Raw genomic sequence first — 26,967 nt, 5'->3', positions numbered from 1 at the left:
TGCTCCGAGAGGCTTTGTCTGGTATCCAGGCTAAGACAGTTTTAAGGCTTTAGAATGGAAAAAAAAAAAAACAACAAAAAAAACAACAAAATCCTCAAAAACATTTGGAGCGCCAACGTGCAAACAGCAAAACGTGTTACAGGAAGACTAAAAAGCAACAGAGACGAGATGAGCTTTAAAACACTTGTCCATTTATTGATCGAAAAGACGAAAAGAAACAAAAAATGTATAGGTGGGACAAGAGACACAATCGACGTAATCAACATTCAAAATTCTGACAAACACAGCGGTTTCTGTAAAGTGCCAAACAAGAAAAAAAGCCTCACTGATCATATAATATATATATATATACACACACACACACACATACACTGTTTACACACACACTCACAAACACCACATAGAAAACTAGATTTTTAATACACAGAAAAATTAGAAACCATATAAAAACAAAGTCTCTCTCGGCTCTAAAATAAATTTGGCCGCTGGAGGGCCGCGACTGGTTTTTTCTGCTCAAAAGAAAAGAGGCGTTTGATCAGTAGTTCATCCGCGACTCGGCTTCTCTCCGAGTCATGAGTGCTTGTACACACTGTGCAATTTTCATTATCAAAAACAAAACAAAACAAAACATTAGAACCCTCCACCCACCACCACCAACCCGGATCATCAAATACATTCTAATGCCGCTCAGAAACGAGAAAGGGTTTCCGACGAAGGCACAAGACGGGAAGGTTCGTTCCTGATGGCGCTTTGTCCGGCGCCAGACAGGAACCTTCCACCTAGAGAGCATTTATACAAAAACGTGTGACGATCCACCAGTGGACAGGATGTTTCCACTGGGGAGGGAAAACAAAACAAAAAAAGTAACCAGAAGCCATCGGTTGTGTTCCAGTTGTGTCACTGAACTCGAGACGTTTCACAACTTTGGTGAGCTGCTGGCGAAAACAGGCCTCAGAAGCTGCTTAGCCATGAAGTGCATTTTACTAAAATCATGAAATCATGTAATCTGTTGTTGAGCTAAAATTGAAAAAAAAAAAAATTAAAAAACGCACTGAGGTTAGTGTTTGATCATGGTTTTCTACTATAAATCTATCCTTTGTTCTTAAAAAGTCAGTTGACGCAAACCATTTGTAACGCAAGTGTAACGAAGGTGAGGATGTAAACATTGTGCAAGTTTAGTGTTAACCAGGTACATGGAGCTGACCTCTCAAACAGACCGTTAAATCACCACGGAGACAAGACATACAAATCATCACACCTTAGAACCCTTTAGGATTAAAAAAAACCAAACAAAACTGTTAAATAACATACAAAAAAACAAACGAACAAAAACATCTGAAGACGGAGGAGAAAAGGTCAAAGCTTTCTGATGGGGATCAGCGACGTGATGCGTTTGTTTGGAAAGTCTGAGCTCCAACAAGTGCTGGTTTGTAATAAGCCAGGTGGGACCGGCCTGCTGGCTCTGGTCAAGTCCTCGGAGGCGGTCCCCTTATGTCTTCTGCCTCGTCCTACTGTTCATTTCAAAATAAGGGTCCCCGCTCTTGCCCTTGTATTGTGGGATCTTCTTGCCGACGCTGGGCTCCGTCTTCGCCGCCCTGACGTTGGGGCTGGTTTTCTGCGGGGCGAGCGCTGGTGCTGGAGTCGCCTCAGGTTTGAGAGTTGACTTCCCGTTGATGGGATTAGTGGGGGCCGCTTGCTTGCGTCCTGTTCTCTGTGCTGTGGCTGCTGTTTTCTGATTAGCTTTGCTGGTGGGAGAGGGGCCCGTGTTGCCCCCCGGGACCCGCCCGGGGACAGCGGCAGTACCTCGTGCGGGGGCAGCGGCCGCTTTGGGTGGGGCCGCCCCCTTGGCTTTGGCTGTGACCTCTTTGCTATTCGGCAAGGAGCAGGCGGGTTTTGGCAGCACCGGGGAGGCTGTCCGAGAGCTGGGCGTCGGGGTCCGACTTTGGGACGTTGCCGTCGCCGCTCTTGGCGCTGTCGTCACTGCTGCTTTTGAGACCGTTCGCGCCCTCCGTGCTGCCTCTAGACGGAGGCGTGAGGCTGGGGAGCCTGGGCGGCGCTGTGCGAGGCGAGAGCGCTGGCTGGCGCCTGTTGGGGGCCGGCCTTCTTTAGCGGCGGGGGCCCTCGCTGGAGCAGCGATGGGGCGAGGCACAGAGGAAGCAGTGGGGGAGGTGCAGGGGCTGGAAGGTTTGGGGCACTTAGAAGACGGCTCCGGGCAGACGGGGCTCCTGGGATGAGAGGCGGGGCCGCGGGGCGACGGTTTGAGCTTCAGTTTGGAGGTGGTGCTTGGATCTGCAGGGGCAGGTGATGGAGCAGAGGACGGAGTCAGAGCTCTGCGAAGGACCTGCGCTCCGTGATTCGTCGGGCTGGGAGACTGTTTGGAGTTTCCCACAGGCGTGGAGGGCAGAGAGGAGGAACCTTTGGTGGTGATGGGCAGGGGCAGCTGGGTGGGTTTCCTGGGGGTCGACGGTGTCCCCTGGAGGTTCTTCTTGGGTGCTGTGGCAGGACATTTTCTGGGCAGCGTGGGCGTGCAGGCCGGGGAGGCGGTGTAGGACCGACACGTCTGACCCGCAGCGGTCACAGACGCCGGCTTGCAGGCCGGGCCTGAGGAAGATGAAGACGACGAGGTGGAGGAGGAAGAGGAGGACGAGGAGGAGATGAGGTTGTTGACGGCGGCGAGGGGGTCCATGTCAGGCGGAGGGGGTGGGGCTGCGTGGTTGCCGTGGTGTCCTCCCAGGCTGGGGGGCCCTTTCTGAAAGGCCAGGATCTTCTGCTCCAGAGTGGTGAACTGCAGCACCCTCAGAGGGTCGTACTTCGTCAGGAATCCCCGCAGCGTGTCCCAGCCTCCACCCACGCGCACCATCACGTGTTTACCATGAAGCATCTGTGAAGTGAACAAAATTCATTTTGCTATAAGGAACTTTCACGTAGGAGAAAGTGCGAAAGTAAAAGGCAACTGAAAATCTTTTTAACAGTCAGACATCAACAGTGACAGCTTCGTGGAACTTCCTGAAATAGCAGCGGTGGATCTGTATACGAGCGATTCTGTCCCTAGGCGTGGACAGCAGTGTAATTATGATGTAACCGCCTAACACAATCCGCCACGATTGGGTAATGAGCTTACATGTGTCCAATAACAACCTCCAGTGATGTAGTGAAGACTCATGTATGCTGCATGTCTGACAGAGCTCACACACACACACACATATGCAGCAGCTGGTGTTGCCACACATTTACTGTGATATCAACACAGAGTTTAAGCTTGTACTGCACGCTCTTGTTTACAGTATTAGTAATTGAACCAGTGCCTATTTAAACAGACTCAACAATGACATGTTTCATCTGTGTTCGTGACACATTTTGATGTCGCCAATTTAGGGTTGTAAGATACTTAAATTCATGCATCAAGGCATTTAAAACTGTGTTTCTTCACACTCCAGCAGGAAAACATCCCTTTTGTTGTATCTCAAGTGTTACTTCTACAACAAATGAAAGCAGAACTTCGGTCTCGGAATAATAGAAAATGGTAACAGATGACACAAAGTGCATTTCAAAGGCTGTGACATAACCGTGCTGCCACTTCTGAATAGGACAACTCGGTGACTGACTGGATTGTCTGGATTACTGACGCGAATCGTGCCAACACTCAAGTCTGCTGCCGCTGCAGAGTGAGAGAGAGTGTGTGTACGTGTGTGTGTTCACAGCACTCACCCGAATAAAGAGGGTCTTGTCTCCCAGTCTGTAGCGTCCCTCTGACAGGTACTCAATGGACACCCTGTTGGAGCAGTTGCAGGGTGGGTCGTCCATGCCATGCTCCTACAAAAAGGATAAAAGAGGACCATCAGGCGGCCATGTTGGCGGACGCGTTGGCAGCGATGCTGGACTCTCTCGAGCCTCGTTTTCATTACACACTGAACTACCCTGCTCTTTAGGAACACAACTAAAAGAAATGTTCTTTCTCCTCTGTAATTGGTTGTTTATAACAACAAGGACATGAACTTTGATTCAGAAAAGGCTTAAGGCAGCAAGTGTGGGGGGCGTTGAAAATAAACCACAATTAATGGACTGTAGGGAGATCACCATCAGACATTTTGTGACCATATCATGAATAAAAGGTCACGCTGTCAACTTCTCAATAGCTCTCATGAGCTCTCATGAGTTGAGTGCTTTGCCTGTACACATTGCTGGCATTACTGACATGAAACTTCTGCCATATATCTACTGTCTGTGATGGTAAACAACAAGCAAAAACAGCAAACAGTACCTGCTAATGTTACTAATATCCACAAACAGGGAGGTTCTCCGCTCTTCACATCTACACTGAGTACAGGATGACTAGCAGATTTAACGTACACCTTTTTTCAAAATGTATTTATGTTTTTAAATACTATTAGTTGCTTTTCTTGATTAACATTATTTATGCTAATGTTACTTGTTATTTTTGACAATTTAACCACTTTTTTTAAACACTTTTTATGCTAAGGATTACTTGAGCTAAACGAAAAAAAATAAATAAATGAGAGTGCACAGACAACAACTCATGTATGTTCTCGGGTAACAAAAAAAAAAAAAAGGAAAATGGATATCAGCTTGACTGGACTGCTCGGCGGAAACGTGCCGTTTGTAAACGATATGATTAAAATTTACAGTTGGCTAGAAAATAAGACAATACATTTAAGGGCCTCCAGTGTTTGCTGCTGCACAAGTGAGCAATAATCTAATTACAGCCACTGAATCATGCAGCGAGATGATGAAATCCTTCGATGAAATATAAGTGACAAGGTGATGGAGACAACGCTCGGCTAAAATAAGTTCCTGCTTATTTGGATGAGGGGAAAGGGAAATGCAAGTTTGCGGACGCTTTTATCCAAACGGCCTTCCGCTTCAATGAGTTCAGTTATTTTTAGCCCTGCTGTCTCCTCTGGGAATAAAACCCCCCAACCCTCTGCGTGTTGGAGCCTCATTTGACCCACGGGAGAATAAACTCAACAATTGCTGACAGTGTTGGAAGCACAATGCCCATCACTGGTGATTAATAACCACAGCTGATGGAGGAGACTCTGCACTGTGAGAGAGACGGAGAGTTTACACTGGTACAAAAAAGCAGCAAGTTCACTGCCGCGCGTGCTTCTGGCCGTATGACGGCACGTATCTTCGCTACAGTGAGTCACAGCGCGCCGGCTGAGCGTCACGTGATCAGCGGTGATGCATCATACCCTGTGGGGCGCCAGTGAAGCGGCGAGAGTCTTGGCTCTGCTTCAACTGGGTCGCACATGTACCACCTATGTGCCGCTAACGTGATCAGCTGTAGCCCTTCAACGCTTTACTTCAGCAGTTTTTTTTTTTTCCCTCAGTCTTTGGTTGTGCCGCACTTCCTGCCTCCAGGTGCGAAGTTTCATGTTTAACAAGAGTGAGTTGGAGCCGTCAGTCAGAACTCACCCCGGGCTGGTAGAGGCCGCCGTGCTGGCAGCACACGCTGAAGGTCTTGACGGCTGGAGGCGGCTCCTCCGTCATCAGCAGAGTCTCCTCCAGCTCGATCTCCTTCTCCAGCTTCACCAACACGGGAGGCTCCACGCCGTACCTGAGGGACACAATGGAGGTTACATGTGCTCCTTTGTTTTCTGAAATGCTGCGCCGTCGTCTTCGTTTACTCACTTGGAGACGATGCGGCCGATCTCCAGCAGACAGAGACAAACTTGCCGAGGCTCCTTGTGCAGCACTGAGGGGAAAAAAAACAAAAAAAACAAAAAAAAAACACAGCAATTAACAAACTATTAATAAATGATCCGAAGAAGCAGCTGCCACTTCGGCTTTCATTACAGAGAGAAGAGAAGAGGAGGGACGAGGCGCGAAAAAAACTCTCATGTTAGATTTCAAAACGTGACATTATGAGCACATACGATTCAGTCGGTTTTTCCCGGAGGGGTTGCTGGGTGATTCACGCAAAAGAGAACAGAAGTTTGGGCTGGAGAGCTCAACTTTAAAGTCATTTAAGGATATTAAGTATACATAAATATATTGAAGAATTAGAGAATCGGTTTCCATTCTTGGAGCGGGCAGACGTGCGGCTTTCTTTCTAAATCGCTCCAATCCGTTTTTTTGGAGAGCCATTATTTGTAATGAAGCGATCCCCCATACGGTGTACTCAGGGTGATTGCTCTCCACAACAGATCCTATTAAACCATTAAGAAGTAAGGCTTAAATGACAGAGCCCTGCAAAGTTATTAGGAGCTTACAATCAGACCGTCTTATACTGTAAACATCCTCAGAAAGAAGTTTTTTTTTTTTTTCCCAGTAGACAGACACTGGCCAAGCACATGCAGGAAAAGTCATCATGATACCATTTCCAGACAGGTGGAGGAAAGTTTTTTTGGACACTTTGTTGCACTCTGATACCCTGGAATAAAAGATTTACTGATCGAGATGACATTCCTGGTAGAAAATTTCTGCTTGGATAAGGAAAACTCTTTGTTGCGGCATTTTTGTCTGGTTGTTTAATAGACAAGATTGTGACAAACTAACTCTTTCTTTGCCAAAGTACCAGAGGTAGCACTTTAATAAGTTAACTATGGGTTATTGCAAAACAACAAAGAGACTCACACGTACATAACAAGGTCATATAAGCCAAAAAACGTTCTAAAACTCAAAGGTCAAATTTACTCAGCTACAATTTAACAGAGTTAAGGCTGCTTGCTCAGGAACTGGGATAAAGGGGGAGAGCAACAGGCCGGGGGGGTAAAAGTGATTTATTTACTCCAGAATGAATGAAAGCAGTCTATAGTTTCAGCGACATCTGTTGCAGCTCTTACCGAGGCCCTCCGACTCAAACAGGTAGGTCTCCTCCACACCGATGTGGCGACACCACGCCAGGAAGTTGGCGGTGTTGTCGCGAGCGAAGAAAGAACCCGGGGAGGCGTCCCTCTTACATGCAACCTTCCTCGTGGGGAACAACTGTTGGGAAAAAGTACACTTCATGAATCCTTTTTACAACCATGAAACAATGTGAAAACTCACAGTGTATGCAAACGTTACTAATGTCCAAAATGTGGGCGCTTCTGTGCTCTTCACTTCTGTACAAGGCGGATTTTAATGTATGCTACTGGTCTTTTTTCAATACTAACATAAGTTTTATTTTTGTTAATGTTACTTGTTTTACACCAATGTTTTCGGATGAGTTACCATAGCAATGAGGATTTTATCACCCTGCATGAAGGGGAAGCCAGTCTATTAGCACCAGCAGGAAAATACCTTACAGCAAAAGTGAATTCTAAACAAGTAAACTGTATAAAAATGGTGTAGATGGTTGCAAAACTCCACCTGACTGCTTCTGAGAGTTAACAGAAAACTGGTCCTCAGTCAGAGATTTGTCCACACTGTGACCTGCACAGCTCTCCCCGAACATCCCCCCCATGTGTGAGCGTGAAAGCCGCCCTTTGGACGATCACGCGAGCTATTTTCATCGGTGCTGTCTGACTCACCTTGCAGAGTGCGGAGGGGCAGCTCTGGGCGATCTTGGTCTGCAGCACACCGATAAGTTGGCAGAGCTTCACGCCGTTATTCAGCTCCTCCATGAAAAACTCCGCTCTCACCTCCTCTCCTGGAAGAATGAAATATAAAATTGTACAGCTCAATGCCAATAATCCTACTTTTTTCCATCTGCAACATCACCACCTCTGCAGGTCAGAACCACATCTCACGTACATGAGAAATACAATTACAGCCCAGATTTTACACATAATTCATTTTCATTCACTGGGCTGTTTTGTCTACAATGTCTTTTGTTGTTGGACTTTACAGCAACACTTTAACAGAGGACTCCCTTACAAACTACCCAAGGACTTACGGCGCTCCCACGACCCCTTATTGTAAATCACCGCCCTAGGAAACTCAACAAAAGGCTGTGCGAACTAAATTTGCATTAGGAGCAAAATCCACAAAAGCTATAACACTAAGTGACAAAGATTTCTCCACAAAAGTTTATTTTCCACTCAACAACGGCCGAGCCCCTGGGCTTGAAACTTTACCCGCTGCACGCCACCTGTTTCTGCAGCATCCGGCCCCTCAGGACTGACTATCACATGGGTCCAACAGTTTTAAAAAGAAAAAATGTGGTATACAGGTTAAAGTGGTCACGGTACCAATAACTCACACTGGGCGTTTAGTACCTGCCCACATTCCTCATGAGAAAAACTGAAGTCTGCCTCTAAAAAAAACAAACGGTTTCACCAGTTAACAATAGAGTCAGTTTCCAGTCAGCTTCAGTTTCCTCACTGCTCCATTGTATCATGTGGGACAATAGGTGTCAGTATAATGGTGGAGACGGACGGAATGAGGGATTTTGTTCCACTCCCGTTTCTGCGGTTTGCAAAAGGACAAGTTGGAAATAGCAGCAACTAAATCCAATTACGTGGGACACCCGTGTCAATTGTGCTTCAGTATTTTCCTAACCTCGAGGGGCCAACTGTTAGCATGCAACTTCATGATGATAATTCACATACGCGCAGGTCTGAACACATTCACTGTTACTAAACTACAGTAAAAAGTAACCCAAAAATGTACTTCTGTTTTCCCGGAAATATGTCAAAACAACATGATACTGCACAGTCAGATTAGGCAAAACAAAAAACACTAAAATGACACCAAACCACTATAAAAAGGGAACTTCTAGGATGACACGCATCACTTACCCAGCATGCCTGTGAGCCAGATGGCCAGATCCTCCTGCATGGGCACCAGGGTGGCCTCGTGTCGCACCGCCAGCCACTGGTCGTACTGGAAGACGTCTGCCAGGCCGGGGCCGTGCCGCTGCGCTAACGGGCTGCGAGGGCTCCTGGGGCTCAGCAACGGGGCATCGAATTTCTCCCCGAACCATACCTGCAGACCACAGGAGGGACGAGTGGAAGGTTACGGACATCCACGTTGATTGAAATTTTAAAACTGTGAGTTAAACATTTGGAGCTAAGTAAAATGATTTTTGATTTTGATTGTCCTCAGAAAAGAAAAACGGCAGCAACCACCGAGATTTCTAAAAGATGAAAGATTTACTGCAGTCGACATCATCTCGTTGTATGACTCGAGGGATGAGACGCTCAAACTGAAAGCCTGACAGAATGTTATAACAGATTAGTGTGGCTGCCCACTTATTGAGACATCTGCCTAATCTGAGCCCAGAGCTGCTCCCTCAGTCACGGTTTTAAGACATCCAATCTCAAAAGGAATAGGAATCCATATCAAAAATCCCTATCTGTATATCAAATAAGACGCTATCATTATAACTTGTTAGCTTAACGTTTGGAACACATCTTATTATGCACTGCCTTTTTTTTTTTTTTTTACCCTGTATATAGGTTGGGTGCTTCTCCACAGCCTAAGACTACATTATCATACTCTAGTTAACATTCAGCCTTGCACTGTGAGAATATCAGAGGAATTTTAGTGACCCATCCATGCAGAGAGGACGCGTCAGGCATGCCGTCGCTCCACACATCACTTCTATGCTCTGCTGGAGTCGCAGCGCGCTCCGACGCTGCCACTCCAACTCGTAACCACTGTGGTCAACTTCATTATAGTGAAAACCACAAGCTCAGCTTTTCTCTCTAACCACCAAACATGTTTCTGTTTCTCTAATGTCTCTCATTGCCCACTGGAAGATCTGATATTTCATGTACTTTTTTTTTTTTATTCTTGAGTTTAGTTTTGCAAAAACTGAGACAATTGAATGCTGTTGCACTTGACTGCTTAAATGGGCGTCTAGTACTTGTTCACAGTCCGGGGCTCGGTGCCTTGAGCGAGCTGCTGATCTTGGCTCTCGACACTGATGTCCCAACATATCCATCTCTACCGTCGCACCCCTCCCCTGCATTCCCCTCTCTCTCGTACTTCAGTTCTGCACTGACAATTCACCACGTCTCTGATATGAAAGGAGGGGACGGGAAACGATCCTTTGCAGCTCCGATGTGCTAGGTTTCCCGGTTTTCTACATTTCTACAAATTATTTGACATACAAGTACAATAACCTGATTTTAAAGTAAACCAAGCTCTTGGCTTGTCAAGCTTTAATGGAGGTAGAGAGTGCAAAAGCTTCTCTTCCTCAAAGATTCACGTAATTCGGATTAACAAAATGGCTATTGGCCATTTTATTTTTAACTTTTTCATTGTTTGCAGCCAGCAGGAGTGGTAATCTGGAAACCAGCAGCAGATGTGCACTATGACGACTTGTCCAGACATTACATAACTCGCTTTTGGATGAACCCCCTCCCCTCCCCTCCCTCTCTCTCTGTCCAGTTTGTTGACATCTGTTTAAGATACAGCCTTTAATCTTCGGATCCATCACATGTCATCAGGCGATAATGGGACATTGCTTCCACTGCGGTGAAGGAGTTATTGTGCTTGAGACAAGGCCGAGTCTTGTTGAGGCTTTGAATTGATTGTGTGGGTTCGGCCTGCAAACAGGAAACCTTCTGGCTAGTCGAACAGAGAGGCTGCTGTCTTACAGTAATATACTTCTGCTGATGCTCCGAGGGCCTCCAAACAACACTGCTCGGGCCACTGTGTGCGCTTGTGTGTGCGTATGTGCGTCAGCATGCGTTTGTAAATCATGTGAAATCAAGATACTGAAAGTTGATTAGAACAACAGCAAAGTGTCAGGCCAAAACCTGTTACAATGGGTCTAAATTCACTGTTCACTGTTTATATTTTAGTTTGATTCAAAACTAAAAGTCACACATCACATTCCAACTTTAAGGGGCTAATCCGAGGTTCTAGTATTGCATTTCCATAAAACTGAGGCTAATATGTGGATGTCCCCCCCCCCCCCCACTCATCGCCATCGGGGGTGACCTTTGAACCCACAAGGGAGGGGGGAATGGGAACAAATATGCAGGGCTTGTGAACACACATGAACAGAAAAAACAAAAGGAACAAAAAAAAAAAAAGCAGAAGGTATCAAAAACACCTGATGTACAAAAGTGAAAAGGTCACCTCACTTCAAAAAAGGGATGAGCCGACCCACATGCATGAAAACACTTGTACGAACACACACATTACATAACACAGTTCAGAAAAGGGCTGGACGCCTGCGGTGCTCTCCAGGTCCACAACGACATATGTGCCTTTCTCGATGTCCAGCTAATTAGAACATAAGGCGGCGTAGTGTAAGGTTTACAAGTTACGTAAAAGATGTGCCGATTAGAAAAGGCGACTCAACAGTGGGATAATCCCCCTCGCACTCTGTCACCTGACAAACAGTAAACAGTGTCACGGGGAGCGTTCAGGTCTTGAAGCGAACTTGTGTTAAAAACTAAAACCTGCATTGCACTAATTATCGCGGACGTTAATGTATTTTTCCTCATTAGGTGCCGGAATGTAGGTTGGTAATCCCGGTAGGAATTGCAGTGTACAGAGCAGTTTATGCCGGTATGTTGACTGTTTACGCATTAGGTATTTACCTGATGCTCTTAACCCGAGCCACTTATAGCAAGAGTGACTAAACTCCCTGAAACGACAGATAGCAGGGAAAGTTCTGGGGAAGGGAAAAGTGGGATGTGGAAATCATGATGTCAATGCATTGTTGAACTTAATAATATATATAGACGATTGTCTATTCACATGATTATAAAAGCTTTTCTCCACACCATTAGACAGGGATTCATGTATGTGAAGCGTGTAAACAGTAAGCAAGAGAAATAAATCTTGCCGTTTTATGACTTTGTTGAATGTTCAGCTACATCTTGAAAATACAGGTTATTATTATTATTATTTTTTTTTTTTATCAAGTTAAACTATACCGAGACACTCTCCCCATTCCTTTATTAATGTGACGTATTGCTTCCCATCTTTGCAAGCTATCCCGCTGTTTTAAATCTTCCCATGGACTGGCTGTTGACCATTGACCTTTCAGGATCATAACTAAACCCAGAGGTGTTTGGTTTGGCCAGGCTGAACTAACAGGGTCAGGCTGCTCTTTTCAAACACTATAAGAGCCATTATTTGGTCACTTTCATCCCAGATTTTTGTAAAGCTGGAAAAGAAAGCCAACGTAGCCTTGGTTTTAATGAAGAATTTTAGAAAAAGACTGCAATTTCTGGGGAGATGAGGAAGTTTAGAACTGCTCACTTGCCAGTCTTAACTATGGGCAATCACTGACCTCTACTTTGGACTTTCTGTTGCTGTTTTATTTATCTATTTATTTTTTTACCTTCACTTTTTTCCCCTCATGTTATATCTGTCGAGCTATGGTTTGCCTCTATCCTCATGCCAACTACCAAGTTCTTCTGTTCATTACAAACAAATACAAACGCTGCTCCATTTATTCTGCACTATAAATCACTGTGACAAACAGTTCTATTAAAAATGCACTAATCTAAACTCTTATGTGACCATGAGTCAAATGATTGTGTTATGTAAAATAAGTAGCTTGTAGTGAACCCACAGAATATTACACTCTGAGACTCGACTCTGCAGTTCCCCTCAGTGCCACAAACCTTTTTAGCCACTTTCACCTCTTTGTTTTGGTATTACTTCGGGTCGCTCTCACAGCTTTCATCAACCCCAGCAGGCAGCTGTTTTCAGCAATAAACAACCCTCTGTACACTGAATACCATCAAATGACAGACATAGTTAGCAACTAGCCTGCAGTGGCGCATTACAGCCATAGCATGTTTGTTATGTGATAAGTCAATTTTGTGTTTACTACTTGTTCCTTTCCCCCCCACTAAAAACATAAATGAATGGCACTCAGTAGAAGGCCTACATGCACCAAGGCCCAACAGTTCCTTTTAACTCAATCAAGCCTAATGCAATATCCCTTATGTTTTTTCCTGTGTTACCATACAGTGCTGAAAAAAACTCTCTATCAGAACATATTTGAATTCACTTGTACTCATTTATAGATGCCAGCAAACCTAAATACCTGTTTTTCTCATGCATTACTCCCTAAGAGATTTCCTGGATCGGCCTCTTTATCCGGATGTGCACTAAAGGTTAATGGGCTCTATTCTGGGTCAACCGCATCCTCCTTACAAGTTTTTGAGAAAATCCCACTAGTGTTTTGTACTCTTGCTGATAAACCATCAGACGAAGGAAACGAAACACAGTTTTAACAAATGAGTATTAAATGAAAGTATTCATTTATGTTGTGTGTATATGTGAGTTTCTACAGCTACATGATAGAGGCTACAGGGAGACAGCACCTCCCTAACCCAGCTCATTGATGTACATCTGTATGTCAGTCCATGTCATGGCTTTCTATTTTTTTAACTGTGGGATTATATGTTGAAAAATTCCAAAACTTTAACAAACTGTCAGCCTAAAAGACAAGATTTTTCTGCTTCGCAGAGACATGGTTCTCACCCCACAGCAACAATTTGTAGCCATCACAAAAGATTAGATATTTTTTCAGATATCTAAAGCACGCAACCAAAACCTGCAGACAGTGAATTTTACAATGGTTGTGTTTTACTGTTGAATTAATAGATGCACATATGCTGCTTATACTTCCATGAGTGCATACATTTTAAGCATGGTTGAACGGAGCAGTCAGAGTGTGACCAGTTATCGGATGTGACTGTGCTCTACATGGGCAGTGAAGCTCTGAGCTGAGCTCTGGAAGTAACTGCAGTGTTACAGTCTCTGCAGCAGCATGACGGCCTGATACGGATCAATATCCTCACAGGGTGCCTTTGATGACACGGAATATCAGAAAATGATCTACTTCTTTTGTCATGTGTACTTTATAAATACGTATGAAATTTGTTTTAAACCATGGCAGACAAATGTGAGACTATTTGCTCTATATCTTCAGAGAAATGCTAGTTTATTTATATTTCCATTTCCTTTATGTTTGAGTGAAAGTAACTGGTTTTGGGGAATATAATATAATATAAATCAATCTCAACATATATATATTTAAAAAAAACACTCAAATTAAGACATCACTGGGGGTAATGTGGTGTGTTTGAAGAGAAAACAATCAACCACAGTTCATCAGCAACTGTGGAGAGGCTTTTCAAAGCCTTGTCAACACATGGGCATCAGTCTGGGAGGTTTCCTGCCACATGTTATGAGCACAACACTGGGATGCATATTTTGCATATCCGCAGTCCAAGGCGGGTTGGGAGAGTCTGGACTTTCCGCACCAGATGACAGAGAAAAGCCTTTCTCAACGAGGTGCTGCCATGTGACAAATCTGTAACACGAGACGTTTGTTGTTTCGGGTTTTGGGATGGCTGACACTTCGTTGCCGGGAGGGGAAAGGAAAAAGTGTAGCACATTCCACCCACTCCCCCTCAAAAATGTGCGGAGAAACTCCTCGGGGTCCGAACAGTGGAACGTCAGACATGCGTAACAACAACAAGACGGCATGCTGTAACACAGGTGGGCTTGCCGCAGCTGTTGAGCGGGAGACAGATGTCTGCAGATCTTTATTTAATCTGAGTAACCATAGCACACTCTGGGAACTTTTTCTCCAATTGGGCACACAGATAGTCTTAGTGGCTCACTGCTCGGGCACTTAGCGCCGACAAATGGTCACCAAGCACTGTTCTAATAGTAAGCACCCAAAATCAGGTTCAGCACTACAGCATTTAGAGATGTAAAAATTGCCACAAATGTGTGGCTACACTTGCTAAATAGTTTTAATCTAAAATGTCTGCAGGACCTTCGAAAATGGCAAAGTTAGCTGCCAACTTTGTGTAACCAAATGGCAACCAATTAAAGTCAGTAATCCGACTAAAATTCAAAAGGTTGGATCCGAAACGCAATTCTAATGACATTTACAAACCAAATGACCTCATGAAATCTCTTAATCCTTGATTTCCAACCTGAAGGACCAAATTTTCCAATTGGCCGAGCAAATTACATCACACACTGTTTGCTGGTGATGAGCCTACCTGGATGCCAGTCTGGACAGCCATGACTGCGATCAAAGAGGACTCACTTCTTCATTCTGTGGAGAGATAAGATAAGACAGAGACATGAGTGAAAAATAAAAGATGTGCTTCTGTCACGTTGCATTTCAGACAGTGTGAATGCAGTCGCCTCTGTGTCGCTGAAAAGCGCCTATCAAGATGCACATGGTATCTGATTACGGGCAAGTCGGCAAGTTATAAGGAAATACTTTAACTGTTCACAGGAAAACAAACAATTGTTGTGGTTTTTTATATGTCAGAGTTAGATCAGAAGATTAATACCACTCTCATGTCTTTAAGTGGAGCCAGGTGGCAATTAGGCAAGAAGCAGTGGAAAACAAGGGAATTACACAGTGCAACTATTTCTAGGTGAAGGCAGCCAGAAGCGACTGGAGTCTCGTCATCACCTTGGAGTGGCCAGATAACCAGCAGAGACGCCGAGTAGCTGGACTGACTGTCACGAAATAGCTCGACCGCGTAACTCCTTTTTTAGATTTCAGTTTGTGTGCGGACAAACAAACCAATAAGTGCTTTAAATAACGATCATTTTCATTGTTGTAAGTTGTTTCCTCAATTAACCGACTCGTTTTTTGTTTTTTTTTGTTTAAAAAAAGAGAGAGTGAAAAAAAGGTTGCCAAGTTTCCCAAAGCTCAAGATGACATCCTCAAATGTCCTGTTTAGTCAGCAACCCAAACACACTCAGTTTACTGTCAGAGAGGAGGAAAGGAACCAGAAAATATTTAAGAAGCTGGAATCAGAATCATATAATGCCTTACTAAAAAAAAAAAAAAAAAAGATACTTAAACTTAATCGATTAGTGGCCAATTAATTTGATAGTTGAAAACTATTTGATTAATCATTGCAGTTCTAAAACAAATAAGAATCAACATGTGAATTCCTTTATTGTTCTCTAAGTTCGGGCTAGGGTTAGGTGCCTGTTCCAGCTGCCAAACCAAAGGTCAGCAGGCCCAGCTCTGGCTCTAACATTTAATTTCAAATCAAGCCAATATCTTTTGTACTATAATGCATGTAAACACATCTAGTTCCCCCGGGCTGGGTGACATCAGCTGAAATCTAAAATGTGGATTTTAGATATCATAATTTAGATGTTGATCATTTTTTCTCATATCGGGTCTATTCTCTGTAAACTGTACCGATTCACATGATCATCTAAAAATTCAGGACATCTGGACTGGACTTTAGTGCAGCATCACTGGTTGTTGTAGCCATTCTGGGTTTCAGATTATTGACTCAATTGAGAGTCAGAATGAGAGTCATTATGCTGGCAACTTATTACATTTGTTTTAGGCAAGAGAAAGACATGAGAAAAAAACACCATTAATGACCTGCTGACTTAACTGGTTCCGCACAGCGACATTTAAGCTTCGGTTAGGATATAACCTGATTATCCCATCAGGTTCATTCAGTCTTCTAAACTCATTTCAGACGTCGCTCTTTCATGTACAGTATATATCAACTCTCACTATCAAAGTGATTCCTCTGAAAAAAAAAAGACTCAGTCTTCATCCAATTCGCTGTGTAACGAGTGTGTAATCAACTTTACAAGACATTAATCCACATTTTGCAGGTTGTCCTTAATAATTACTTGTGAAACTTCAATACCATGTAGCTGCGATGCACTGCACTATGGTAAGTAGCGATAGAAGAGAATCACGTAGGACAGTGTAACCGGATATAGGAGGCAAGCAGGCACTCGGGATGCTGCGAACAGCCCTCTGGGTGAAAGCCAACTGGGATGCTGTTGTTTTTCTTTGATTTCTACTGCATCGGACTTTCTCACGAGGAAGTGATGTGGTTCGTCTGAGTGCTCCTCTCTGCCCTTTCCCACACAGGATGTGAAGGATTACCCTGACGCTCAACTGTCCCCTAGGGTGTGCGTTTGACAAAGAGAGGCAGTGTGGGTGGGTGGGTGGGGGGAAGAAAGCAATCACAAGCACGTAGATCCTAATAACACTGATAATTTGGTCAACACAGCTGAGACAATAGTCCCCCACCACTGCCACCCCGGCTTCCTCCTTGGACACACAAATACCACCTCATATAAACCTAAAATTCAACACCGAAATGGGTTTGTAAAACTTCTAGACATATGCCGTTTTCTACTGACGTCATCATGCACAGAGTGATGAAATTTATACGAGGAACAAAAACAGAAGCCCCAGAGGAGACATCACAACCTCATTTTTTTTTTTTTTGATCAAAAGGCTGGCTAGAGAGTGCTGCCCGGTCATCCGACACCAAAACTGCAGCTTGCGGGAGAGGAGATGCAAGTCAGCGGCCAAGGACGGGACGGGACAGGAGGGATGACAACACAAGACGACCTACCTCAGAGCAAAGACTGTACGGTAGCGAGCGAGGAAACTACACCGAACAGCTACAATCGGCTTTTAAAAGCACATCCTCCTGAAAACCCCCGCGCCACGCTTGGTCCTGTCCAGCTAGAGTGGCTCCTGCCTCGGTGGTTCCACGAGTGAGTGGGGAAGGGAAGGCTGCGAGAGCATGACGGGGAGGGAGGATGGATGGGGAGGAGGAGGTGCAAAAGGAGAGCCCTGACTAATGAAGTGGCTACGCTTCGCTAAGCCCTGACCGCCCCCCCCCCCCCTGCTCCCCCCTAACAATCCTGTCACGGCGGGACCCTCTCACAAAGCCTCCATTGTTTTGTTAGCTTGCCACCCTCCCCAACACACACACATATATATAATACACACACTCCTTCTCATCTCCAAACCAACAGCCAAACCAGGAACACCCCAACCGGGACGTGATGAAATGTGGAATGAGATGGAACAGAGGAGTTGAGGTGGGGTGGGGTGGGGGTTACCTCCACTTCCTTTTCATCCCCCACCTCCCTCTAGTCCCCACCAGAGCACTCCCCCAACCTTCCACACCAGCACTCAGCAGAAAGTTTGAGTGGGAAGCAGGAAAACAAGCAGTGCGGAAGTTCTCGCTGTGGAGCATTTTTTGACGGTTGTGGTTGTCGATGGAGCGATCGAGAGATGACACCTGCATCCATGTGGGAAAGGGTTCCAACAAATGTGCCTTGGAGAGAGCAACCTCCAAGAAAACAAAGAACAGAACATGACGTCACATGATAGACTCAGATGCACAGATGTTGGTTTTGCACAGCTGTTCCAACGCGCTCCGCTCTAACGACTTCAGTGCCGGTTGACTGAGAAGCACTATATCAAAAAGGCAAGGCAAGATGATTCCTTGTATGTACAGTAAATCTACCCCTCCATCCCTGAATTGCCTTATTTTGGAAACACTCTGAGTGGGATAATATATCAGGTGTCGAGGGAGACAATATCATGCCTAACACTGAGAAACAAAATCCCTGAAAAATTAGCCTGAAGTCTTCGGCGTACCCTTGATCTTTGTCAAAAGATAAGAGGGCAAACTGAGTGAAAAGTGGATGGAAATATCACTGGCTGATAAATAAAAAGTCAATGACCAGCATTGAAAAGCGTGATTTGTGGCATCTAGGCCAAGCCTGAGAGGATTTCAAAGGGTCAGTCAAGTCTTTCAAAGCCATGTCCCGAAGCAGAACGACGAGGAAAAAGTGACGGAACAAACGACATTTAGGATTTCAGAGGAGGCAAACAATCCCGAATGGCTCCGCTTTCTTTTCAGCGCGCAGGCGTTCGTGCAGGGTCACACACAACAACACAGGACAAAGGGCAAATCTTTGGCTCTGGACTCCAGTTGTGTGCATCTGGGGCCTCAGCAGAGCCTGAGAGCGCGGCTCCCTACAGGGACCAAAGGCACCCACACACAGTCAAATGTCAAGCACAGAGGAGGGCGAGAGAACCGGAGCCAAAGAGGGGAGGCGAAGACAAAACATGTTTTATAGTGGTGGTGAACTTGGGAGTGGCACACTGGAAAGGCCAGGGCTCGACACTGTGACACCGAGTTCTACCACGTACATTCCTCGACAGTTTCTGAGGGAAAACACGTGCGACAATGCTGCCACTCTTCTGACATCCATCTGCAATGTTCCATTTCCTCAGCCTTCTCCCTGTTTCCATCAGTCTACAGCATGTAGCATCCAGAAGACTTGGATGTTTTTCCCGTGATTATGTTATTTGATTTCACTGGGTCCAAATATGCAGCTGGCCTCTTCGTGGATCAACTTACGTGGTTGATTGTCAAACTCACGATGAACAAAGTGTACTTCATATGAACAATGTTGTTATTTTTGGGGTTTCGCTTGACAGAGCGGGAATTTAAAACTTTCCCAGAATCCAGATTCCCCATTAGAATTACTGAAACATTGGCTTTTGTTCAGGTGCACATGTGAGCCATTGCAGTGCTTCTAAAGCCACATTAGGATTAACCGAGTAATGAGGCACAGAAACCTGGTACACAAAAGACCTTGGTCAGGTTTGGGTTGACTAACCTGTATTTCTTGTTATGAGTGAAATAAAAAGCTTTGTTGCAGGTTTTATCCCCTTAGGAAAACTGCCATTTCCAGACTGAATGAATGCAATCACTTTTCAGCATTAACCTCAGATGGTGTTTCCAGATGTTAGATTTGTAAAAGCAGTTTTGCAGTTTTGCACATATTGCTAATTACAGACCATGTCAATTTCAGGTACTTTGTTACATTCAGATTCTATACTGATTTTAGCTGCATTTCCACTAACCAACACTCCAAAACCCATAAATGATAAAGCAAAGCTGCAAATCCTTACATTTAAGACACTGGAACCAACAAATGTTTTATGAATGAAATGGTTTATCAATAAACAATAGTTTGAACCTAATTTTCTTTTGATCCACAAGTCTTTTAATTGTATTTATCACTGCAGCTCTACCTGTAGGTATGCCCTATACATCGGCAAATAAACACACAATTTAATGACAGTGTCATCAGTGCCCCTAACCCTACAAAGATACTTGTAAAAAAAAAAAAAAGCAAAAAACAAAACCATCTTCAACTGAAAACTTACTAATTGGCTGTATCTGAAGGGATGTACTGATACAACTAAACTGCCACAATTCATTTATCTAATTCTTTTCATTAACAGGCCCATTTTCTTCATATAGTTCTCTACACACAATCCATTTCCTGCCGGGGAAAGGTGCTGAATGAATCAAATGAATTGCCTTTGTCCAGATACAAATAAGCGGTATAATAGACTTGGAGTCTATTAAAGGATAGAGATCTAGTCCGAGCTTCCCCGTATCCTGAACTAAACATAGATGCTGTGTGTTTTGTTGAGGGTGGGGGCGAGACATCTGTCCGCACGCTACAACGCCGGTCGCCTCTCACCCCCCCTGTTTCTGGTCGCAGCTAGTAATCATTTAAGAGGATCAGCGCTATTCCAGACAGCGGAGCGCATCCACCTCCTCGCCGCTCCGTCACCACAACACACACACACACACACACACACACAGCACGTGGCGCAGGCATGCAGCCCACGGCGCTCCGGCGGTGCATGCGTGCACCCGTGCATAAGTGCAAAAGAAGAAATGAGAACGCATTATGTAATGAGTTAAAAGCAGAATGTCATGCGATGATGTCCTTTTGATTTTCCAGTACATCGCATTGTGTGTGTGTGTGTGTGTGTGTCCGGGGAATAAAGTATACACAAGTTAAAAATAAAACCAATGTCGGCCATGTGCAGTTCTAAGGACCTCCGGGGATCTATGAGGTGATTCTTGTGGAGGTGTCTGGAATTTAAACAAAAAGTTTTTATTTCATTATTTACTTCTCTGGAAGCTGGCACAATTGGAGCATGTGTTAAAGGCATGCTTTCCGCAGCACTTTCCCTCCTTCGCTTTGTCTTTATACTTAACCAGGACCTGTGAGGCTGGAGGTCATCCAAAAGGACTTTTTATGTGGAAAAACAATCCACTTTATCATCATGTCTTTTAACTCATTTTACCTGAAAGCGGTTTTCTAAGGAATGCTTAATGAATGAAAACTAAACAAAAAAAACGGGTAATGTGTTTAATGTTTCACTCTGCATGTAAGGGAGGCTGTGTGTTACAGCCAAATAAAAAAACCTACGTCTGAAACTGCGCACCTTCATCCCCATTTGTACGCAGTCATGTTTCACCCATCTCGATGAAACCCTATGTTTCTAGCTGCCTCTGCTTCTTCAGCATCATATATTTTACACCTAAAAGTCTCTCAGTCAAGATTCTACTGGACACAATCTTATTTGAGAGCTTTGAGATGTGAAAACTGGCCCCATGTTTAGCATTTTATTTGATAACGCAAGCAGACAGAAATGGATGAGTAATATCTTTTTGTGTGTGTCCTCGGTAGACGCGGTGTGAGGTGGCTGCAGGCCAGTCAACCTCCTGCGTCCTTTCCCTTCCCTGCAGTCCAAAAGCGTTCTCCTGGACCCAACGTCTCCCTGGAGAATACTAACTCCTTCTCTATTAAACTCCTTCCTGCTGAGCCCTTTGTGTCTGGACTTAATTACCCTGTCGGAGGAGCGGTTCATTTGGAGCCCGGCCTCCCTTTTTCATTACAGATGGGGCCCGGCTGCACTGTGTTGAGAGGGAAATTCATTCAGTTGGAGAGAATGAAAAAGTAAATATACGTCAACATCTTCAATTACACTTTAGTTTCTAAAGAAATGCAGTCGCCTCTGGGCCTGTACAAGCCTGCTCATCATGGATTTCCATGGTGGTAAAAGGCCGTCACCCTTTTCAAGCGGGATTAAAGCATTTCTTGGCCTCCTTCCTCTTGTCCTTGTTTCAGGGGTCTTTCCTTAGAGGTGAGACGGTGGGAGTAAAGTCCATCTTAAAGGCTTGAATGAGTGGGAGCCACCTGCCAATCCCATTTTGATTTGTTGATGGTAATCCACAGCTCACCACACGCCATCGCTTCATCTCTGGGATTTCAAAAGCCCCTCTGTGCTGACTCAGGATCAGGTCTGTCCTGCTTTTCCAAACCCTTTGCCAGCAGAGGAACCAATGCAAGCTGATTCCAGGTCGGTAAAAAAAAAAAAAGCAGCTCCAGTGTTCAGCACACGGCCCCCTTGGACGTGAGCTGCCACACAAGATTGGAATCGAGAAACACAATCAGCCCTGTATTTACCCAAAACAAGATGTTCCACTGATTCTGACTCCTTAAGACTCTGCGTCTTTATCCAACTGTATCTGTAGCTTTGTGTTTTTGTTTTTTTAGGAGGAAGTCAGTACAGGGGACCACAAGTTTCAGGAAAATGTTACACAATATCTCAAACTCTCTTCAGTCACTGTATTAAAAAACAAACAAACAAACAAAAAAAACGGTTGTGATAATACGTTGAATCCACTTGGTGATAGAGAAAACAAAGCCAGTAGATGATAAGCTCTCAGCAAAGGATGCTATACATGAAACTTCATGGTTTGTCACAGTGCTACTGGAGGCTGAACACAACTTCTAAGCTGAATTGGCAAGAGAATATCCAAATGTGGCTCCAATGTTAAACAGGAGCTAAAAGACGAGATCCCCAATCTGCTCTATGTTGAGCACTGAGCTGTTTAGGGAAATGTATGAATGAATGTTCTGTGCAGTACAGTCAGGTGACACATAAGCACTGGTCTGTTTGTATTTTGAAGACATATTTCCCTCAGACTACTCACTGAGAACATTACTGAATGGATCAATGGCAAAAATACAACTAGCGAGCTCCATCATGGCACCAGTCTGTGCCAACTGTAAAGCCTGAGCCTAAGTTTGAAACACGTTCCTTTCCATTCCCCCCCATTCATCGTCCTCATTTTTGAATTTCCTGTGTGTTCCTCCAACACACAGGCACTGCATCCTTTAAGCTGCAGCAGGCCTGGCAGGATGCCCACACTGATCTGTTACTGCTGACCATACACACCCACACTCACACACGCCAACTAACTGCAATGACATCATTTCTCGAGTCGCAGCACAGGCGTCAGACAGACCCAGCAGTTGGAAATACCTGAGCAAATGACCAGACCAGCCTGACCGTTGATTTTGACGTCAGCTGTTATTTCAAAAAGTAACTGATGGCCATTTCATAACGAACAGAAGCACATCACATCGTGCGTTCATTAAATTAATGGACTGGGATGTGAAACTGTTGAGACCAATAAGCGTATCAGGAAGCAACCTTTTGATTTCAAACTGTCACACAGCCAAATCTGCCAGGCTGTCACAATGGATGTCTCCTATAAACTTAACAGTGTAAATAAAGTCTGTCAAGCACAAGTGGGTACCTCCTGTATTGTCAACATTGGTTAATCATCCCCATTTCCTTTTCTGATAACATTTTGAGTGTCATACTTCAAACTGAGTTGCAAGGAAGTCATAAGGTTGTGTCGGAGTTCTGGTAATAATTAAGGATGTTTTCCCACAAATTGGACCTCAAAGTCCCTGTTTAGTCGTGTTGCAGGCTTTATCAGTTAGATAAGCCTCTGTAGCCCAAACAGCCATGTCGCGCTATCCAAACTCTTCACAGAAGGTCAGCGCCAAGAAGATGTGAGGGGTCGAGGGGTCGAGGGGTCGTCGAGCTCAGCCTAATTAGCCACGTTTGTCACATAATAATCCTGGTTAGCGCAGGGGGGGGGGGATTTAAAAACTGGGGCACCTTTCACCTTAATCAGCCTCATAAGTGGCAAGACATGATGGGAGAAACCTGTGCTGCCTTAGTTCTTCAGTGATAAAAACACACACCCTCCGTAAACAGAGCAATTAAACTGTCTTAAGACAAAGGACAATTTGCAGTCCTTCAAAAGCATCAGTGCAGAAGGATTTTACTGTACCGGCTATCAGGGATTCAATCCTGTCAATTGTATCCACAAAACCCCTCTAGTGTTAAGAATACACTGATTACTCAGTCATCTTCCTTCATAAAAGCATTACTCATGCCAACCTCCATCTACAAATAACGCATGATGTCAGCTGAACTTTCCAACTATTTACAGTATTTACACATATCCACCTACGGAATGGCAAATCCCCTTTTTCACGCACACACACACCACACACACACACACACACACACATACACACACGACCCCCCCCCCACCCTTCACCTCCTGTAAGCTGTACCCTAAATAAATGAGGGGTAATCCAAGATTTCATTAGCAGCTCCATTGTGTCCACACATGCAGCTCCGTGGCCCATATGTGGCCACGTGCATTTTTAACTCATTAAGCTCCTTTGTCTCAGCTGGTATTGTGTGTAGTGTGTTGTGTGTGATGTGCAGTGTGTGTGTGCGTGTGTGTCTTAACTTCTTTCGGGTGCCTTGGCAGGCCCAGACTGCGAGGCCTGATGCCAAAGATCAAGCAGATGGTGATTATGAAGATAGTTGGAATTGGGGTTGCTACTCATGTATGCATTCATTCATGGAGAGCTGGGCAGTGACAGCTTTGTCTGAAATAGGGTGAACTACTGTATTTCCTGCGATCTGACTCATCATTATACAATCTGAAAGGAAAACAGCATTACAATGACACCTTCAGTTGGAGCTCTGACTGGTAAACAAAAGGTCACATTGACTCAGAAATGGCTAATTTTTTGGCTTTGAAACGTTTCTTGATGTCAAAATCAAACACTAGTCAACTTTAACATATCATGTTGCTTTAATGATCATCAGCGCAGCATCTCATTGTTCCAGTGACCCCAACAGCCCTAAGTTAGCTCTCTTTTGCTAAAGAGCCTGCTCTTTTGCTCTCAATGAGCTAAACTAACAATGGGTTTTTGGGGCCATTGACGACGTTAGGGAATAAAGAAAATCTGGTACTAATGTGCATGAGTTAATAATCATATTCAATTATATATGTGGTTAACACTGAAAAATATGTGATGGAGGCAGGATATTTTACAGTTGAACACTAAACCAAAAAAAATGAAATAAGTGAACTGGAACAATAATCTTCTGTGGGAGTCTGATAATTCACAAGTCCCCCCCCCAAGCATCTTTTTTTGTCATTATGTATTGCAAAAGAAATGTTTGTCTTTGCTGATAAATCTGTGAAAGGCCAATATGCTTATAGATCAGTCGAGCCGTTTTACAACTTTCACATAACCCACATTCATTCATTTGTCCTTTTGTTGCTATACAAGTATCGATTACTGTAGAACTCAGCAGTTTGTATGTTCTGATTGTATCAAAAGATACATTCTGATGACACTAAAAACAAGAAGGAACAAACATTTTACACCAGTGAGCCCAGCTTTTTCTGACCAGTCTTGACTTAGTGCTTCTTATAAACAGATTAAGTTAATTTTGACTTTGTGGTTGGAAGGCACCCAGACAGCAGGATTTACCTGGACTAATGACAGTAGTAGTAGTAGTAGTGGTGTATCAGTTGGTGACGCCTCACTGCGTCATTGTTGCTCATAAGACAGGTGCATTTTGATATGAAAATCTTGCATAGAGCAGCTTTAAGTAACAGTTTAACACAGGAAGCACAATCGACTGATGGCCACTAACTCCAATTTAATGCAACTTGATCCAAGTCAATTTCCCAGCAGATCAATCCAGCAGGGTCAGCCTCCCCATCAGCTGACTGGTGGTGGGATCAATAGAGATGCTGGAAATCATCGGATACAGTGTTGATCAGTTACACAACCGTCGGACTCCATGTTTGGCATGCATGTATGAATGAATGATAATGACACGCCTGCTATCATTCACCCTCCGTTCCTTTTTCTCGAGTCATGAGTTATAGTTACATCACATTCTGTGTAATGTTGTGATGGTAAAATCCAATGACATGCACCACAAATCACAGTGGAAAAACATGCTCACAGACATAATCACGAGCAGACCTCTGAATCACCGCCCATGTCTCTCATTAGCTCATATAAAACAAAAGTAGCGAAGGGATACGACAATCATAAGGGCAAGCGCTTTGCTTGATCTTGTTGTTGTGAGGACAAAAATAACCAACATTAACTCATCAACAGGCAGCAACTGTGAATGGCACTGTGTGAACAGTCTTTCCCAAGGTTAACCCTCTTTGCAGGAAGCACCTGCCCAGGCCTTTACTTCATCCTTCTTCCTCAAACAGGAAACCAGGACTGTCACATTTACAACACTTGATATTAATGTGTCCCTCTTTATTGTCCTGGCACAATAGGTACACCAGTGCGCGCTCTGATCCAGAAACAGCAGAATGAGCGCATCTGGGAGTGAATCTCACCCTGCACCTAACCTGCTCCTCTTAATGAACTCATCACACACACAGCACTCACTGAATCCCACCATCACATCATCATCATGCAGCACCTCGGGATGGGACCGTCTCCCAGTAAACTACTGATCCTCTTACCTATTTATTCCCAACCTGCCAATCGAGGAATGGTGTGCAGGGTTGCGGACTGGATGGAAGCTGCGGAAATACACGCACGGACCTGTCAATGTCAATTAGCTGCCATTATGTAAGAGTGCGAGGTGTGAAAGTGCAGAGGGATAGGTTTGTTTTTTTTTGTTTTGTTTTTTTTAAACTGCACCCTGGTCGTTTAAAATCGACCGCGGCTCGTGTGAAAAGGAAAGTGCATCGTTTATTTAACAATTAAGAGATCCGTGTGAACGTGAACGCCACTTGGGACGGACTTTAAACTAGCTGTTGGACGAAGTTTAGAGCAAAAAGGGGAAAGAAAAAAAAATAGCGTATGCAATTTCAATAACACTTCGAATACTGTGTTTTTTCAGAGCTCCTGACAACTTTCCAACACACGCTGGTATTCTAATAGACTTTAACACACGCTTGGCTTCACTGTTCAGAAAAATAACGGTATTTCCAGTATGTTTGCTGTAGCAGCTCCACGAGGCTCCCTCATGGATTTTGGGGGAGAAACCGGGAGAAAAACCGCTGCACACAGGCGAGAACTATCGGATAAACTTCCTCCCCGTCAATTCCCCCTCTGACATAAAGTTGAAGTTTTACACATACCAGCACCACTGAAGGGTCTTCGAGCAGAAAGTCCGGCCACTTTGCGCTGATTTGAGGCGTTTTCTGCCCTGTGGAAGTCTTGAGGTTGGTACTCCACTTCTCGGGAGTTACTCATGTTCTCCGCTGCTCTGTGTTTGCGGCCAGCGGTGTTCGAACCGGCCAA

The 26,967-nt window shown here is 44.4% G+C and overlaps 1 protein-coding gene across 3 annotated transcripts; it reads right to left on the bottom strand.

Annotated features, from left to right (window-relative positions):
• Window positions 1–169: 169 nt before the first annotated feature.
• gas2l3 (growth arrest-specific 2 like 3) lies at window positions 170–26,967 on the bottom strand. 3 transcript variants are annotated; one of them, XM_037122409.1, is made up of 9 exons: window positions 26,805–26,967; window positions 14,886–14,941; window positions 8,685–8,871; window positions 7,476–7,594; window positions 6,807–6,948; window positions 5,653–5,716; window positions 5,437–5,578; window positions 3,709–3,813; window positions 170–2,881 (listed from the first exon to the last, which is right to left on the bottom strand). In XM_037122409.1, the coding sequence occupies exons 2-9, from the start codon at window positions 14,907–14,909 to the stop codon at window positions 1,490–1,492; spliced, it is 2,175 nt and encodes a 724-aa protein (XP_036978304.1). In that variant the 5' UTR covers window positions 14,910–14,941; window positions 26,805–26,967; the 3' UTR covers window positions 170–1,489. The 3 variants fall into 3 exon arrangements, with proteins under 3 accessions (XP_036978304.1, XP_036978306.1, XP_036978305.1); XM_037122411.1 differs by lacking the exon at window positions 26,805–26,967 and adding an exon at window positions 26,181–26,224; XM_037122410.1 differs by lacking the exon at window positions 26,805–26,967 and adding an exon at window positions 17,250–17,389.

The sequence above is a fragment of the Acanthopagrus latus genome, chromosome 14 (assembly GCF_904848185.1).
Source record: "Acanthopagrus latus isolate v.2019 chromosome 14, fAcaLat1.1, whole genome shotgun sequence".
NCBI classification, from domain to species: domain Eukaryota; kingdom Metazoa; phylum Chordata; class Actinopteri; order Spariformes; family Sparidae; genus Acanthopagrus; species Acanthopagrus latus.
Note: the sequence above shows the minus strand (reverse complement) of the source record. Positions and strands in the feature narration are given on the sequence as shown.